Genomic DNA, 15,132 nt, shown 5'->3' on the forward strand with positions numbered 1-15,132 from the left:
GTGTCAATCCTCACGATAATTTAGGTCTACTATTTACGGTTAGACACTTAGAAAGTGAGAGGTATTAAAGGGTAATTAAAGGATCTCAACCCTTATACGTGTTGGAAATTGAATTCATAAACAGAAGGTCGAAAGGTACAATATTTTCTATTAGACTAAACTTAGCTTGGTAAGTGCGTGGAATTACACTTCATAATGCACATTTAAAACGTTTAGATAGTGAGCTAATAACCTAGATTATTGTGAGGATTGACGCATGATCATGGTTCCTACACTTCATAATGCACATTTAACACGTTTATAAGCATTTTTCAGGTGCAAACCTAATACATGTGAAAACGACATGTCATGTTTATTATCAGATGTGGCGCATATTGCTGACATGTCAAACTTGAAAAAGGTTACTTTATTAAGACGAGCATCCACAATAGATAAATGGTAAGCTACAATCTCCAAAATGGCAAGCTATTACCTTTTGTAATTTTGATAGAAAAAAATAAAGGGAAAAAAAATAGTTTAATCACTTTAAGTGAATAACACATGCTTTGGGTGTAATGAAACTACATAGCTTTAATAATTGCAATTTTTGTAGTTTCAACTATCTAATAATTGCAACCAAGGACCTATTTATTCTCTTACACCATTGTTTTTTTTTTTTTTTTTATGCAAACTCTTTTACACCATTGTGAATGGGTTAAGTATCGGCGCATAGCATCTATATGTTTTAAAAACATGTAGGATGACAAATTGTATCACTACATCCTAATAAGTGACAAGTGGCAGGTATTTTAGGAGAAAATAATCAACGATAAAAGTACCATTACATGCATATTAGTACACAAAAAGTATTATTAATACAACTTATACTTTAATAGTACATTATAGTACCCAAAAATGTACCACTGTAGAAAACCATCAAATGAAAGAGAAAATTAAAATCCCATGATGCCCTCCTATATGCATGCTAAACATATAAGTGATATACGTCTATCAATCAATCATCAATAACTTATATACTAAAAGACACACCAACAATGACACGTGTCGTTTCCTAGTGTGTCTTTAATTTTTTTTTTTTAAAAACGCTAATTAAGTAAAGTTTTAATGAGGTAAAAAAAATGACTAATAGGTCAATTGCCTTAATTGTCAAAAATTAATTATTGTCTAAATCTTTACTTTTAGAAAGAATAAAAAATCAATCACAACACTAGGAAAAATATCGTAGATTATAATACAATCAAATAATCAATCAATCAATAACTATATACTAAAAGACACACCAACAATGACACGTGTCGTCTCTTGGTGTGTCTTTAATTTTTTTTTTTTTGAAAAACGCTAATTAAGTAAAGTTTTAATGAGGTAAAAAAAAAATTGACTAACAGGTCAATTGCCTTAATTGTCAAAAATTAATTATTGTCTAAATCTTTACTTTTAGAAAGAATAAAAAATCAATCACAACACTAGGAAAAATATCGTTGATTATAATACAACCCATAATAATAATAATAAAAGATTAATATAAATTATTTTGCCAAGCTAATTATCTTAATAAACAATAACTACACACGAGTAATAAACATATCAGTAACTACATGATATATCGATTGATTACTAATAATTTTTTTTTTAATATTTGTATAAGATATTGCCAAAACATAATTAAAACATACCAATATTTGTTTTTCAAAAAAAAAAAAAAAAAAAAACCTATATTCAATTAGAGTTCATAACAAGAAAAAGATTGAATAAAAAAATAATACATTATTCAAAAAATATAGATCAATATTGTAAATGGCTTGATTTGAGATAAAATAATAGCGTGATTTTAGTAGTGAGTACAAATGGAATTGAATTATTTCACGATATAGATCTATAGCTTTAAAAATTTATTTAATTGAAAAGAAAATAATGGCATCCCACTGAAATATATAAATATAATTATATGATCAAATGCACAAAAGCTAATTGGATCTTATGAGATTATTTCAATAAATATTTTAGTAGTTTATTTAATTTCACAATATTAGTAGACAATGTTTTTTACATTAACTAAAATAGAGTAAAATTGCTGAGTTGATAATATAATAAAGGAAAATTTGTAAATTACCACCCAAAAAGGGGTGCTGTTTTGAAATTACCACCCAATAAAAATTTTATTTTAAATTACCACCCATTAAAAACAAAATTCTTTCAGATTACCACCTTTTTTTGTTCTGGTGGAAAATCTGTTTGAGGGCCCCACATAACGGCTATAAACGGCTACTTTGACTCTCTCTCCCCGATTTCTGTTGTTTATAAATTGTCAAACTTCAATTTAAAAAATTTTGCCCCAAATTTCATTCTAAATCCCTCAAATTTCAACATGTACTGTAAGAAGAAGATATAAACTGAATTTCATACTCTGATTTTGCAGCTAAGGTATGATTCCAGTACTTCGTAAATTAGGGTTTTTTTTCCCTAATTTAGTAATTAGGGTTCATGAGGCAATAAAATTTGGGGCTTTTTGCAATTAGGGTATTTGTTTGCAATTAATTGTGCGATTTAGTTAGAATTCTGCTAATTGAAGTTGATGTGGTCCAAATTTGTTCTTCAATTGTTTATTATGCTGAATAATTGTATCTTATGTGCTGTGTTTTGCGATTGAATGATTTGAATGATTCATTGATGCATGAAGTTGTAAGCTAGTTCTTTTTGTTTGTTTTTGGATTATGTCTTGCAGAAATGGAGGAGAATAAGTACAACCAAGCATTCAATTTCCAGAAAAAAGTAGACTTAGGGTTTTGATTAAATCCTATATGGGTAGTTGAGAAGTTGACAGAGAATTAAAGGAAGAAAGAGGGAAAAAATTGATGATTTTTGGTTAGATTAACAGAAGGAATTGAGGAGTGATGAAGAGTATGGAGTTTAATGCAATAGTTAGAACATTAGGTCGAAGAAAAGAAAAAAAAAAGGAGGGAAGTTAAAAGGGTGGGACCCACAGTCGGATTTTCAACCGGAAAACATGAAAAGGTGGTAATCTGAAAGAATTTTATTTTTAATGGGTGGTAATTTAAAATAAAATTTTTATTGAGTGGTAATTTCAAATTAGGACCCCTTTTTGGGTGGCAATTTGAAAATTTTCCTATAAAAAAAGTTATCGTGCGTGGCACGGGACATAACCTGGTATGCACTATTTATTTGTGATTAAATTAACTTGTTTGTAAAATTAAAATGTACAAAATTAAAAAAAAAAAAAAAGAAAAAAAAAAAGAGAGAGAGACAATAACTCTTCCCGCCAAAAGTCTAATATCACATTTCTAGCGCTATTTTCATCCCGCCATTTTGAAACCCTCAAACACTCTCTCTCTCTCTTTCTCTCTCCTCAGCTCACAAGAAAGTCGATTCAGTCTTTGTTCCTCTTTGCTGATTTCCGTCACCGTCGTCGTCGTCGTCGTCTTCGTCGTCGTTGTTGTCATTGTCGTCGAATCTACAAATTCGATATTCAGGTAACACTCAATTTTTCTCTCTCATCGAAATTGCGCTGAACTTTTGCAATTATATCTGTAGATTTCAACAAATTTAATGATAGTGAGCAAATTATCTGACGATTTGATGAATTCTAGATAGAAATCGAAGATGACGCGAGAAGAGGTTGAGAATGGAAGAGATAACATGTTAATTGACGGTCCAGAATATCAAAACCCTAACCCTAATTCGATTTCCGAATGCTTTAATGCTAATTACCTTAAAGTTTATTACTGTAAGTCTTTAATTTTTTCCTATTCTAGTTAATTTCTATTAATTTTGGTTGTATAATTGATATACTTGTTGTGATTTCAGCAAAGCTGTTTCCTTATTCTGACATGTTCAAATGGATGGCATATGGAAATGGTAATAATTAATCATGAATTTTAATTTTGTAAAGTATGATATTGAATTGTTAAGTATTGTTAGTAGTATTTATTGATTTTTTTTTTTCGGGCGATGATTTATACGGCAGATGGAAAGCACCCAGGATGTGATATGTCTTATTTCAGCAGAAGGGAATTTTCATTTACGCTGGATAATGATATATATTTGCGGTTTCAATCTTTTAAAAGTGCTTCGGAACTTGAAAGTGCTGTCAAGGATAAATGTCCCTTTAAAATTGACATTGGTCCTGTTTATAGTGTTGATGTAAGCGCCCTTTGCCCCTTTCATTTTTCTGTATATTTAGATTGTATATATGTCCTCCACTTTTGAGGGTTTATTCGTGATGTTGGTAGCAGTTGTTGATTGATCCCATCTTAGGATGAAATGGTTTTGTTGATGTAAACGTCCCCTCATTTTCTAAATAACTCTTCTATTATAGTAACCCCTCCTTTGTCATGGGTTTGAGTTGTTTAATACACCATATATGCTGCTCTAAATCCATGTTGGAATGAAGCTACCCTTGTCTTTGAGTGTGGTTGATTAGAAATGACATGAATCTTAGGAATGAAATTGGCTGGATTCAATGTGTTGATGCTCATCGGAAGTGAATGTTACTCTAATGCTCTTTCTTATGTCTTCCTTCCCCATGTTTCTGGTTAATACATGAAATCTGTTACATGCCAAGCCTGAAGTTTCAGTAGCTTTCCGTGGATTAGAAATTTATCTACTACGGAGTAGTATTTCTGGATAAGTAGACTATTTGTTATAATGTTTTATATAAACTTGTGACTGGCTCTCTTTAGGAAGCATGATCTTTGCAATTTGATTGCAAAGAACTAATTTTTAGAGCTTTGCTGTCTAATAATTTATTGCACTTTGTTCCAGCCATCAAAGAGACATGCCTATGCACAAACTGGGGACAATGTCTTCAAACCTGTGGAAAGAGAGCTTATATTTGATATTGTAAGCTCCTGAATACTAATATACTACTGCCTTATTAAGTTGATTAGCTGATGTGTGGGATTAACGTTGTTTTACTTTCTGCAGGATATGACAGATTATGATGATATCAGATATTGTTGCTCTGGAGCTGATGTCTGTCGAGACTGTTGGCCCCTGATGACAGCTGCTATTAAAATTATTGACACTGCTCTCAGAGGTAATCAACCAGATTATTTATAAACCTTGTATTATGACAGTTGCAAGATCCTTTTAATAAGAGTTTGATGGTTACTAGCTTGCTGAGATGTTTGACATGTCTCGTAGTAACTGACATGTCTGACAATCTTGAAAAATCAACACAAGGCTTCTCAGAACATGTTATCCCACACTATATGCTGAGATGTATGTGCTGCATCTGACAGTTTCCATTGTTCATGCTATAATTATACAAACCCTTTTTTGTGGTCTGCTATAATTACGAGGTTTGGGTTAAATTAAAATGCCAACCATGCTTGAAAAATTCGCCTGTCTAAACGCTAGCAACACTGCTTAATCAAGAGGAACGCTCTTCTTTGGAGATATCTATGTGTATATAAGAACAAAATTTGATTGTGAAATTCTGTCGCTGTTTTCATATACAGATGATTTTGGTTTCATACATATCCTCTGGGTATTTAGTGGTCGGCGTGGTGTACATTGTTGGGTTTGTGATGCAAAAGCAAGAAGGTAAAGATATATGAAAAACTCTTAGCATTTAAGCAATAAGTTATGCGTATAAATATCTTATACATACAAATTTCCTTGAAATATTTTTTCTTTCTGCAGGCTAACCAACGAACAACGAGCTGCTATTGCCGAGTATTTTCATGTGTACAAGGTGATTCATTGCTGGATAGATCATGAGACCTTATAGTTCTGCTGAATGGTGTCAAAAAGTGTCTGAAAAAACGTTTCTTTCTCTTCATTGTCTTTGCAGGGCAATGAGAACAGTCAGAAAAAGGTCTACCTTGGGGGTTCTTCTCTTCATCCATTTCTCGTGTAAGTGTGGATCTACATGCTTATTCTGATCCCTCTAGTTTGATCTTTTACTTAATCATATCTATCTTGCAGGAGATCATACACTGAAGTTTTGAAGAAATTCTTTGAGGAGACCTATCTTTGTAGTCAGCAGCTACTTTCTGCTGAAGAGAGATATGAGAAGATTCTAGAGATGATTCCTGATGAATGTATGTAGTCAACATTATGGTCAATAACATACTTATCATTGATAGAAGGGATGCTGTTTTGCTGTAGCCTTTTGGTTTTCTGTCATTAAACTGTGTTTGATGGGAATTGGTGACTTGGGGTATTTGCAGCCATTACTTCTGATTTCCGGGGAAAATGGCAGGATAATAGGCGATCATCCAGTAGTAGAGAAGACATCAATGTTGCTCGTTGGGGGCAATTAAAGCACGTCCTTCAAGCTGGGAAGCAGAAGGTATTGCATCTTTAAGCTATTAACACACTTGCAATTTATGAATTTGTACTCAATTGGAGGAATGAGGACCAGTAATAGGTGAAGGAAGTTGGGGTAAATCGTTTTTATACTTTCATATATGGGGTTGGATGGCACGTGACCTGGCTGGTTTGAGATTACGGGTCTGAATAGGAGCCAGGATATCCATATTCAATGTTATTAAGTCCGTCGCTCTTTGTTTTCTGTAAATGATCTCAAAGTAAAACTGTTTTATGCTGTTTTCACTTCTTTATGCTGAAGTGACTCTTTTATATTTTAATCTTCTCCTCCGCTCTCTGTCTAGTGAATATTGTTCACAAACACAGATAATTAGAACTAGCTCAACCTTGATTGGATTTTTTATTTTCATATTTTTGAAGAGAGGTGATGATGTGGATAGGATTTAAATGATCAACCCGAATAACCAGTCAAAGTCAATTAATTGCTTCTAATGTTACAGGGGCAGGGATTACGCAGATGTGTTGAGGAGATTGTATTTTCTTATACATACCCCAGGCTTGATAGTGAGGTACGCTGATTCCTGTTCTCTGCATAACATGTCATTACCTCAACTTAGAGCAAGTGCTACATACTCCCAACAACTGTGACAAGCTAAGAAAAATATGTTTCAATATCTCAGGTCTCAAAACACATGAATCATTTATTGAAGGCGCCATTCTGTGTACATCCAAAAACAGGTTAGCAGCTGTTCTCGCTTGTTTAAGGATATGTTGCAGTGTTGCCAAGTTCTTGATATTTTTGAGTTATGTTCCAATAGTGTGAACCCTCTGCTTGAATTTGACAGGTTCTTAGAATCTGTTTTTTTGATTTATCAAATTGTTAGATTTCTTCCTAGACTAGAATCTGTTTCCAGAATATATATGCATTATGAGCCTGTATAAAATCTCATTCCTTTAACTATTACATGTTGATGTTTAGGTCGTGTATGTGTTCCTATTGATCCCAACCAGTGTGAGGACTTTGATCCTACCAGTGTACCAACCCTTTCCCAGGTAAGCTTGTTATCCCTACCACTGGATTTATCTTTGTAGATGGCTATATTATTTACTGCTAGTATCTCAGTATCTTAGATTTTTTTATGCCAATCTAGAATGTCATGGTCAATCTATATATCATGTTGCAAATGTTCACCAACTGTTGTTTGCAATCTTCTTTGGAGTTTACACCTCACATATCTGTATTTGGATCTGAAAAACTGCAGCTTTTGGAAGAACTTAACAGAGGAGGTCATGGTGGGGATGGTGAAACTGGTATGTATGTCTCTATTTCTTAGTTCAATAGACAAGGAAATGAAGAGACATACCTAATGCAGTTTATGCAAATCTAATTATCTACCATCAGAGTATATATCTACAGATATGTAAACTTTGTTTTGCTGCATGTGAAAGTAGTGTGAATTTACTTTGTATATTATTATTTTCAAATCTAGTCATTGAATATTCTTTCCTGTTTAATTAAGTAAACTCATTTCAAAAGGCTATCTAGTTGTTTCTGAAGGAAATGGTGCTTGTTTTAATTGTGTGGCAGACTTGGAGAGAACTTCGCTTGGCAAGTCAATTGCGTTTTTCAGGTCATCATTCTTGCAGCCTCTGTTGAAATCATGCAAAGTAAGTTTTCATCTCAAAAAGCTATCCCAATTTTGTTGAAGCCAATTATCATAGTTATGTCAAAGCTATGTATATGATTTGCAACTTTACTATTACTCTTTTATGAAGTATAATAGGTTGAAAGGTTAGGATTGAAGTATTGTTTGGATGCAGTGGTTGACAAATCTGCTGATTTTTTTGGCTGTTAATCTTCATTTTATACGGTGTCTCTTTTGAGCATAATTTTGCACGAGGCATATTCCGTATTTCCGTTTTTGCCTATAAATTAATCTAAAAGTCATTTTGACCTCAACTTGTTATGGTAAGGATCTCTGAAGTGAGGATCTGAGCTAGTTGGTGATTGTTTTATGTATAGTTCACTATGAAACTGCAATGACCTTAGTTGTTGTCCACAACTAAAATTATGGGAAGAACAATTAGCTCTCATTTATTATCAATTTTCTGGTTTATATTTTGGGCCGTATTGCTGTAATATTTTTCAGGTAAGTATTAGGATGTCCGATAAAGTTAGGTTGGTACTTGTTTTATTATGTGAAATTTTGTTTTGCAGCTAAGTGTGGGGTATGAAGATCTCATAATATCAAGGTACTAAGGTAGTGAGGGTAGTGTTAAATCTTCCTTTAGAATTACCAAGAGTGTGATAATTTACATCTCCTGAAATAGGTACAGAGTGTTTGTTACTTGTTTTACTAGACTTTGGAGAATTTGAATGGAGATCATCACACTGAACTGGTCCTATGGGATTTGGCAAGAGATTTGTTAAACAAAGTATTTTGTTTGAAATGGAGATAAAATATCTGGAAAAGGTGCTCATCAAGCACCACCGAGTTTTGGCAGTAGAAAGATTTCTAATTCTTGAAACAGGCACAGAAACATATTTTGCTAATGAATTTGTTCGGACCAAGAATTAAAATGCGAGAGTATCACTTGTGCTTTCCTGGACATGGCTCCACAGAAATTGCACAGAAATTAAAAGGTGGGAGGCTAAGATAATTGTTTAACATTGTATTCTGTTATAATAGAGATGAATCATCTGAAAAAGGCGTTTATCATGCACCACCAATTCCCGGCAATGGCTAGAGATAATCTTATAAGTTACGAGGGTTGCCAGTTTTACAACTTTGTCTTCCATAAAGCCAGATTTTAATCGGCTGTCATCTTTTGAAAATAAAGTGAATTTGTGGAGAAAAAATCAGTAAAGCTTTTTCTGGGAGAGACTAAATATCAATGGGCAGATATATATACTAGCAACTATTCTTTGTTGATGATAATGGGGATTGTCAATGGAAGTAAGTTTTATCCAAAGTGAATCAAAATGATATATTTCATTTCCGTGGATGCCCTTGTGTGCTTCTATTTGGGTGATTGCTTGATTGGACTATTTACTTCTAGAGTCTTATCTGTGAATCAAATGTAAAACTGGTTGTTTGCTGTAAAACATTATAGGGTCTGAAGGTTTAAGCTTTTATTTACATGTTGCAAAATCATAGCTTTGAATATAATAATTTTCCTTTATTTTTGTATCAATATCAAATTAACCACCAAATATGTTATGTGAATGTGATGGTGACCAAGTCTGCAAAGTAAGGAATTAGGCATTACTTTTAAATTAAGTTTAGATACATGTCACTACATGTCAGTATCAAATATTTAGTGAGAAAAGCCTCTGTGCTCTTTACCTCAAGTAAGCTAATTGTTGGACCGATAGAAGCCATGAAAAAAAGTCTACTGCACTTACTATCGGGAACTGACTTTTGCCTCAATATTGCAGGAAGAATTGGAAGATACTTATAACAAAAAACTTAAGCAGAGCAAGGACGCACTGACTTGGTAGAGGTTTCTATTGGGTTATCCGGATTGTAGAATATTTATCTGTTCTCTTCTGTGGCTATGTAAGTGTCTTGGTTTATGTATAATTTGTTATTTAGTCAGTAGGAGATAACTTATACGAGTATTGCACTATAGAAATGCCCTGCATTCCAGGTTACAACATTTGATATGGATGCTTTCTGTACTATCTATAAATTTAATTGCAATATAAGTTGTGAAAATTTCAACCTCATAGTACATTCTTATTTGCTTCTTGACTTGTATGCGATTGTCTTTATCTTTGTTTCTTGCATACAAGATAACCCTCAACCTAAACCAAACTGTCAATGGTGGTTTTGGCCTCTCTTATTAATTGATTTTTTTCGTTATGTTGAGGCATCTGATATAATGGTCAGGCGTCATTGAAAAACATGCTTCTGGTGTTTGTACTCTCTGTTTTGAGCTTAAGAAGAGTTGTAATCCTAAACCAATATTGGTTACAATTGGGACATTAATGGCTATTTCTGACATATATAAGGGTATTTTGGGTTTTTCTTGACTAAATAGGGTCGCATGTTTGGATGATTTTGCTCGATAAAATACAAGTTTATCTTGATGATAAACAAATTTTGTTTATCTAATGACATTTTTGTAAATAAATCAACAAAAAATCCCAATCAGCATGACATTTTTGTAAATAAGTCAATATTTATTTACAAAAATGTCATTGTTGATATATTTGCAAAAATGTCATTCGATAAGCAAATTTTGTTTATCATCAAGATGAATGGGGGCTCCCTCATTTTGCTCGTCTCTAAAACCGATGGTGAAATTTAACCTACTTAACAATAGCAACATTACTATCTGGTTGGCAACAATTCCTCTAGTCTTACTTGAGATGTAAGAAAGTTAATTAGCCTTAGTCATTAGGTTAATTAATTGTTTTTCAACCGATATATTTTGACGAGGATTAATTCTAATTATTTTCCGAGGTATTACTGCTCTTTTCGATAATGTTGGGTTGTCCTTTGATTAAACTTGTTCCATTTCTTTGTTTTCCATCTTTCTCAAGTTAGATCTGCACAAAGTTTTGTGGTACCAACTAGAGAGATATGATACTGCTCGAAACAGTTTTTTGGGTATGTGCTGTCATTTTATGTAGTATGGTCATGCCAAATTATAAGCTGTTATTCACAACCTACAGTGAATGTTAAGGTCAGGACCACCATGTGAAATTGTGGCACTCTATGCCTCCTTAATGACGCCCGAGTGGTGTGCCATTGTGCCCTTCTCTTCTCACTTGGCTAATAAGAGGATCAGATTATCGGCCTTGTCAACAAGGCTTACTTCCAGGTACTTTTCCTTAGCTTTACCCGTGATTTGATGCCCCAATGTTGTCACTATATATGCTTGTTGCTTGGATTTGTTACCAGTCAGTTTTTAGAGTACGCGAATATTGTCTACAGGACAGGCTATCTGCAATCTTTCCTGATATCGTTTCCTGGTTTATTGATGCATCCAAGTGTTCCCTATGTGGATTTTCAGGTGATTATTGGTATCTTCGCTCTCTGCTTTGTAGATAATCGTGATTTGGGTTCTGTTGCCTTAAATTTAGAGCGTCTGAGCTGCTCGTCATTAGCTGTTAGTTGTCACACCCATTTAAACTGGTTTGTACTTGTGAGTGATAATTATGCAAGTTGAGCTCAGCTTAATTTGAAAATCACGTGTGAAACTCGTCTCGAACTCAAAACCTCTCCTTTAAGGCTGGACCTGAGCTTTCCCTCAGACTTGGTTCAAGCTCAACTAGATCAGTTCACTAACAAATGCCCTTTATTTGTGAAGATTATAAATAAGCCAGATAGAAAGCTTATCAGCTACCGTTGTTAGCTGTATAACTCAAAACCTGTGGTCCATTGTGAACACATTCAACCGATTAGTGCTGGATCTTAATTAAGCTCAAACCTCTGGTTTGGGTTAGGGTAAATTGTAGATCAAGCCTGTTTGAACTCGAACTCGAGCTGAATTGTTTTCAACCTCAATTTATTACTAGCATATACTGTAATAAAGAACGTAGATTTGGTGATCACGCTAGATTTATTATGATTGACTATCATACTTGAAGTTGCGTCATGGGTTTGGTTGCTCTTTAAAGTGCAACATTTACCATATCCTTGTCTGAGATCCTGGACCTATCCACATCCTAGCCGTATCAAGTGGAGGTGATGAAGAAAATTAACGTTTTTATGGGACCATTAGGACATCAATTAATACCGTAATTAGCACATGAAAATACGCAGTAAATCTGTTTTGGGTGAGATCGTCTCACACCGATTTGATACGAACTAAGAGTTTTTACTTTTAACTTCTGACACCAGTAAAAATTCACTCCTCAGTAAGAGTCCTGTTAACTTGAATCTAAATTATTGTGACATGACTCAGGAGACTTTGCCATACTCAACACGTACAAGTATCAGATTAGTTATGATAGATCTGATATCTTGTCAATCTAGTTGCTGAATATCACTATCTCAAAATTTTCCTAAATCCTTCAACCGAACGAAACTAGCAAGGCTATCTAGCTAACTGTTATGAAATGACTGAGTAATAACAATTACTTTCTTCTCGTCTACTCGTACTCATCTACTTCGTATTTAATTGGATAGAGATGTTCATTTTGCTAGATTTTAGAACACAATATTTAGTCATAAAGATTTTTATTTTTAAAACAAGAATATATGACAAGTACTTCCTTTGCCATCCATACATCCATAACTTGTCAAACATATATAGGGACACCAAACATGTAACATGCTCTTGGGGTCTTACCTAAAAGACTAACATGCTCACTTCTAAACACACTAGCCAATATATCATATATATCGAACAAAACTACTTAATTTTTATATTACACAGTAAATAAACTACTTTTATATAAGATAAGCTCTGTTTTAAATAGCAAGAACTTCCCAAATCAACTCTGGATCAAAAGATGGCATTTTTTCTAAAGAACAGTCATTAAACCCAAAATCATCAGTCATCATAGGATAGCTAGTCATGGAATCGGAACACGGCGACGCTCCGTTTCCGTTACTCCACCACCCCTCTTCAGAAATGGCTGGTGACACCATCCCACTGTCATTAACCACAGTTGAACAGAATGATGACGACGATGAAGAATAAGTATCCTTGACAACCAAACTATCATTCTCATTGAATGTGTTACTATCACCACTATGAGAAACAATACTATTCTCATCTCTGCCACCACTACCGCCGCCACTGCCACTGTCACTAATGCTGGCTTCTTTCTGCTTCTTTTTTGCAATCCTGTTAGCTCTTTCCTTCTTCAGTTTCTGACAAATGGTTTGGATTTTGGTATCCACTGCAGACTTGACTGCATTCATCCTAGCAGCATCACCAAACCCGAGCTTCGTCCCATCTTTAAGATTAGGAAAATTGAGGCGAGCATACTCGCCTCGGAGTTTATAGGCTGCACGATCATAAGCATAAGCAGCAGTTTCTGCTGTTTCATATGTACCTAACCAAACCCTCATTCTGTTCTGAGGTAGTCTGATTTCAGCAACCCATTTACCCCAATGTCTCTGCCTTACACCTCTGTAAAGCTTCTTTTTCCCTGGATTGTTCATATGTGAACTGAAACTAGAACTATTACTTTGAAACAGCTGATTGTTGAGGGAAGATGAAGCATGAATCCCGGTCTTATTCGACCGGTTATCTAGCCAGAATTGTTGCAGTAGATCCCTTTGTTTGAGGTAAACAGAGGAACCTAATGGCTCAATCATGGAATTGTTGTTGTTATTTGTAGGATTTGGGTTTGAATTTGGGAAGTATGAAAAGATTGAATCCAAAGTATTGGTGTTGTTAGCACCTGCTGTTAGAATAAGTGCTGATACTGAATCTCTAATGTTAGTTGGTGTTGTAAATGATGTTGATGATGATTGGTAGTTGTTTTCTTCCATTTCTTGATGATTTTTTGTACCAAGAAAATTAAAACAGAGGATTTTTCTGTATGAAATTTGGGTTAAAAAGTTCTGGAAATCAGGAAACTTTAAAAAATCAGTCCCTTTTTTTCTCAGAAAAACAGAGGAAAATTGAAAACCCAGTGATCCCACCAAAAAATGAGGAACACTAGAATTATAAGATGAAAATTTTTATAAATTTTTTAGAGATCACAGAAGATTTTTTATTTTTTGGGATTATAGACAGAGAAAAGAGAAAATCTAAAAATTCTGTGAAAAAAAGATAAGTTGGTTTAGTTTTGATAAGTGTCAGGAAGTTTGTAAGTGTATTTATAGACAAGGGTAATTGAGTAGACTTTCAAAAGCTCTGTTCACAACTTGTTTACGACTTTTGCATAGTTTCTGCACAACAAGACAATTTTGCCCTTTTACAAGTGATAAAAAGTTTTCACCTTTTTTTCAATCAAATCAATTTTATCTATTCACATTTTGTAAGTGGAAATTGCTGAATTTTCTTCCTTAGTTTTCAAATTTGTTTGATGTGTATAAAGTTTATGCCATCTTTTTTGGTTCTTAGTTATCTCATTATCAAACTTTATGCTAGATATGATACATGGCAGAAAATGTGTTGTTACATGGAGCTTCTTCATTGCTTTGGAGGCTGATGTAAGTGTCATGGTAGAGCTTTTAACGACTTTTTATGCAAGTTTCTTTGTACTTTGGTTGGGGAGTAGAGTTGGCCAAGTAATTATATTGATACTTATCTAGAAGCTTAGAAATTCTTTTTAGGTCATAAATTTTATTTGAATTCGACACATTTACCTTTTACATATACATATAGAGTTATATAGTGGATTATGTTTTTGCGAAACATGGCTAAGAGATTAGTGTACATAGAGCATATGCATATTTATGTACCCCATGATGTTCATTTTCTTGATTAAGCGTAAATTTTTATATTTAAAAGGGAAGTGAGTTTATACTTGAAGATTGATTTTGATCCTGAAAAAAATAAAAGATTGATTTTGGCACTTTATATGAGTAATACAATTATAACTTTGTATTAACAGTAATATGTGGAAAATCACCCTTTGGCATTCCTTAATAATACCGTGAGCTATGTATGTATCTTGTAGAAATAGATTAGTCGGAACAAGGATTTTGTTTGGCCTACAATCTATTCATTAGATGAATCACTCTAGATCGAGTTGTACTTAGGTAAAATTAGTTTAGACCTAGTGAACCCCGTCGACGGATGAATTAGGGTTGAGTTGGGCCAACTAGTGACCACCTATACTTAAAACATACGGATTGTTTTTTTTTTTTTTTTTGTATGTAATAATTAATTTGTATCTTAGCAAACTCCATAATTTTCAGACTATTA

The 15,132-nt window shown here is 33.7% G+C and overlaps 1 protein-coding gene and 1 pseudogene across 1 annotated transcript; one reads left to right on the top strand and one right to left on the bottom strand.

The window, feature by feature from the left end:
* Nucleotides 1-3,613: 3,613 nt before the first annotated feature.
* Nucleotides 3,614-9,998, top strand: LOC145578992 (uncharacterized). The gene is made up of 16 exons (XM_081636287.1): nt 3,614-3,742; nt 3,823-3,873; nt 3,983-4,158; nt 4,780-4,857; nt 4,942-5,053; nt 5,478-5,562; nt 5,662-5,713; nt 5,813-5,874; nt 5,947-6,062; nt 6,192-6,313; nt 6,792-6,860; nt 6,972-7,029; nt 7,271-7,344; nt 7,554-7,602; nt 7,880-7,959; nt 9,731-9,998. The coding sequence occupies exons 1-16, from the start codon at nt 3,619-3,621 to the stop codon at nt 9,791-9,793; spliced, it is 1,371 nt and encodes a 456-aa protein (XP_081492413.1). The 5' UTR covers nt 3,614-3,618; the 3' UTR covers nt 9,794-9,998.
* A 2,459-nt stretch (nt 9,999-12,457) lies between these two features.
* On the bottom strand, nt 12,458-14,035 carry LOC145579001 (ethylene-responsive transcription factor ERF061 pseudogene; annotated as a pseudogene).
* Between the last annotated feature and the right edge of the window lie 1,097 nt (nt 14,036-15,132).

Source organism: Chenopodium album, chromosome 2 (assembly GCF_948465745.1).
Source record: "Chenopodium album chromosome 2, dcCheAlbu1.1, whole genome shotgun sequence".
Classification (NCBI taxonomy): domain Eukaryota; kingdom Viridiplantae; phylum Streptophyta; class Magnoliopsida; order Caryophyllales; family Amaranthaceae; genus Chenopodium; species Chenopodium album.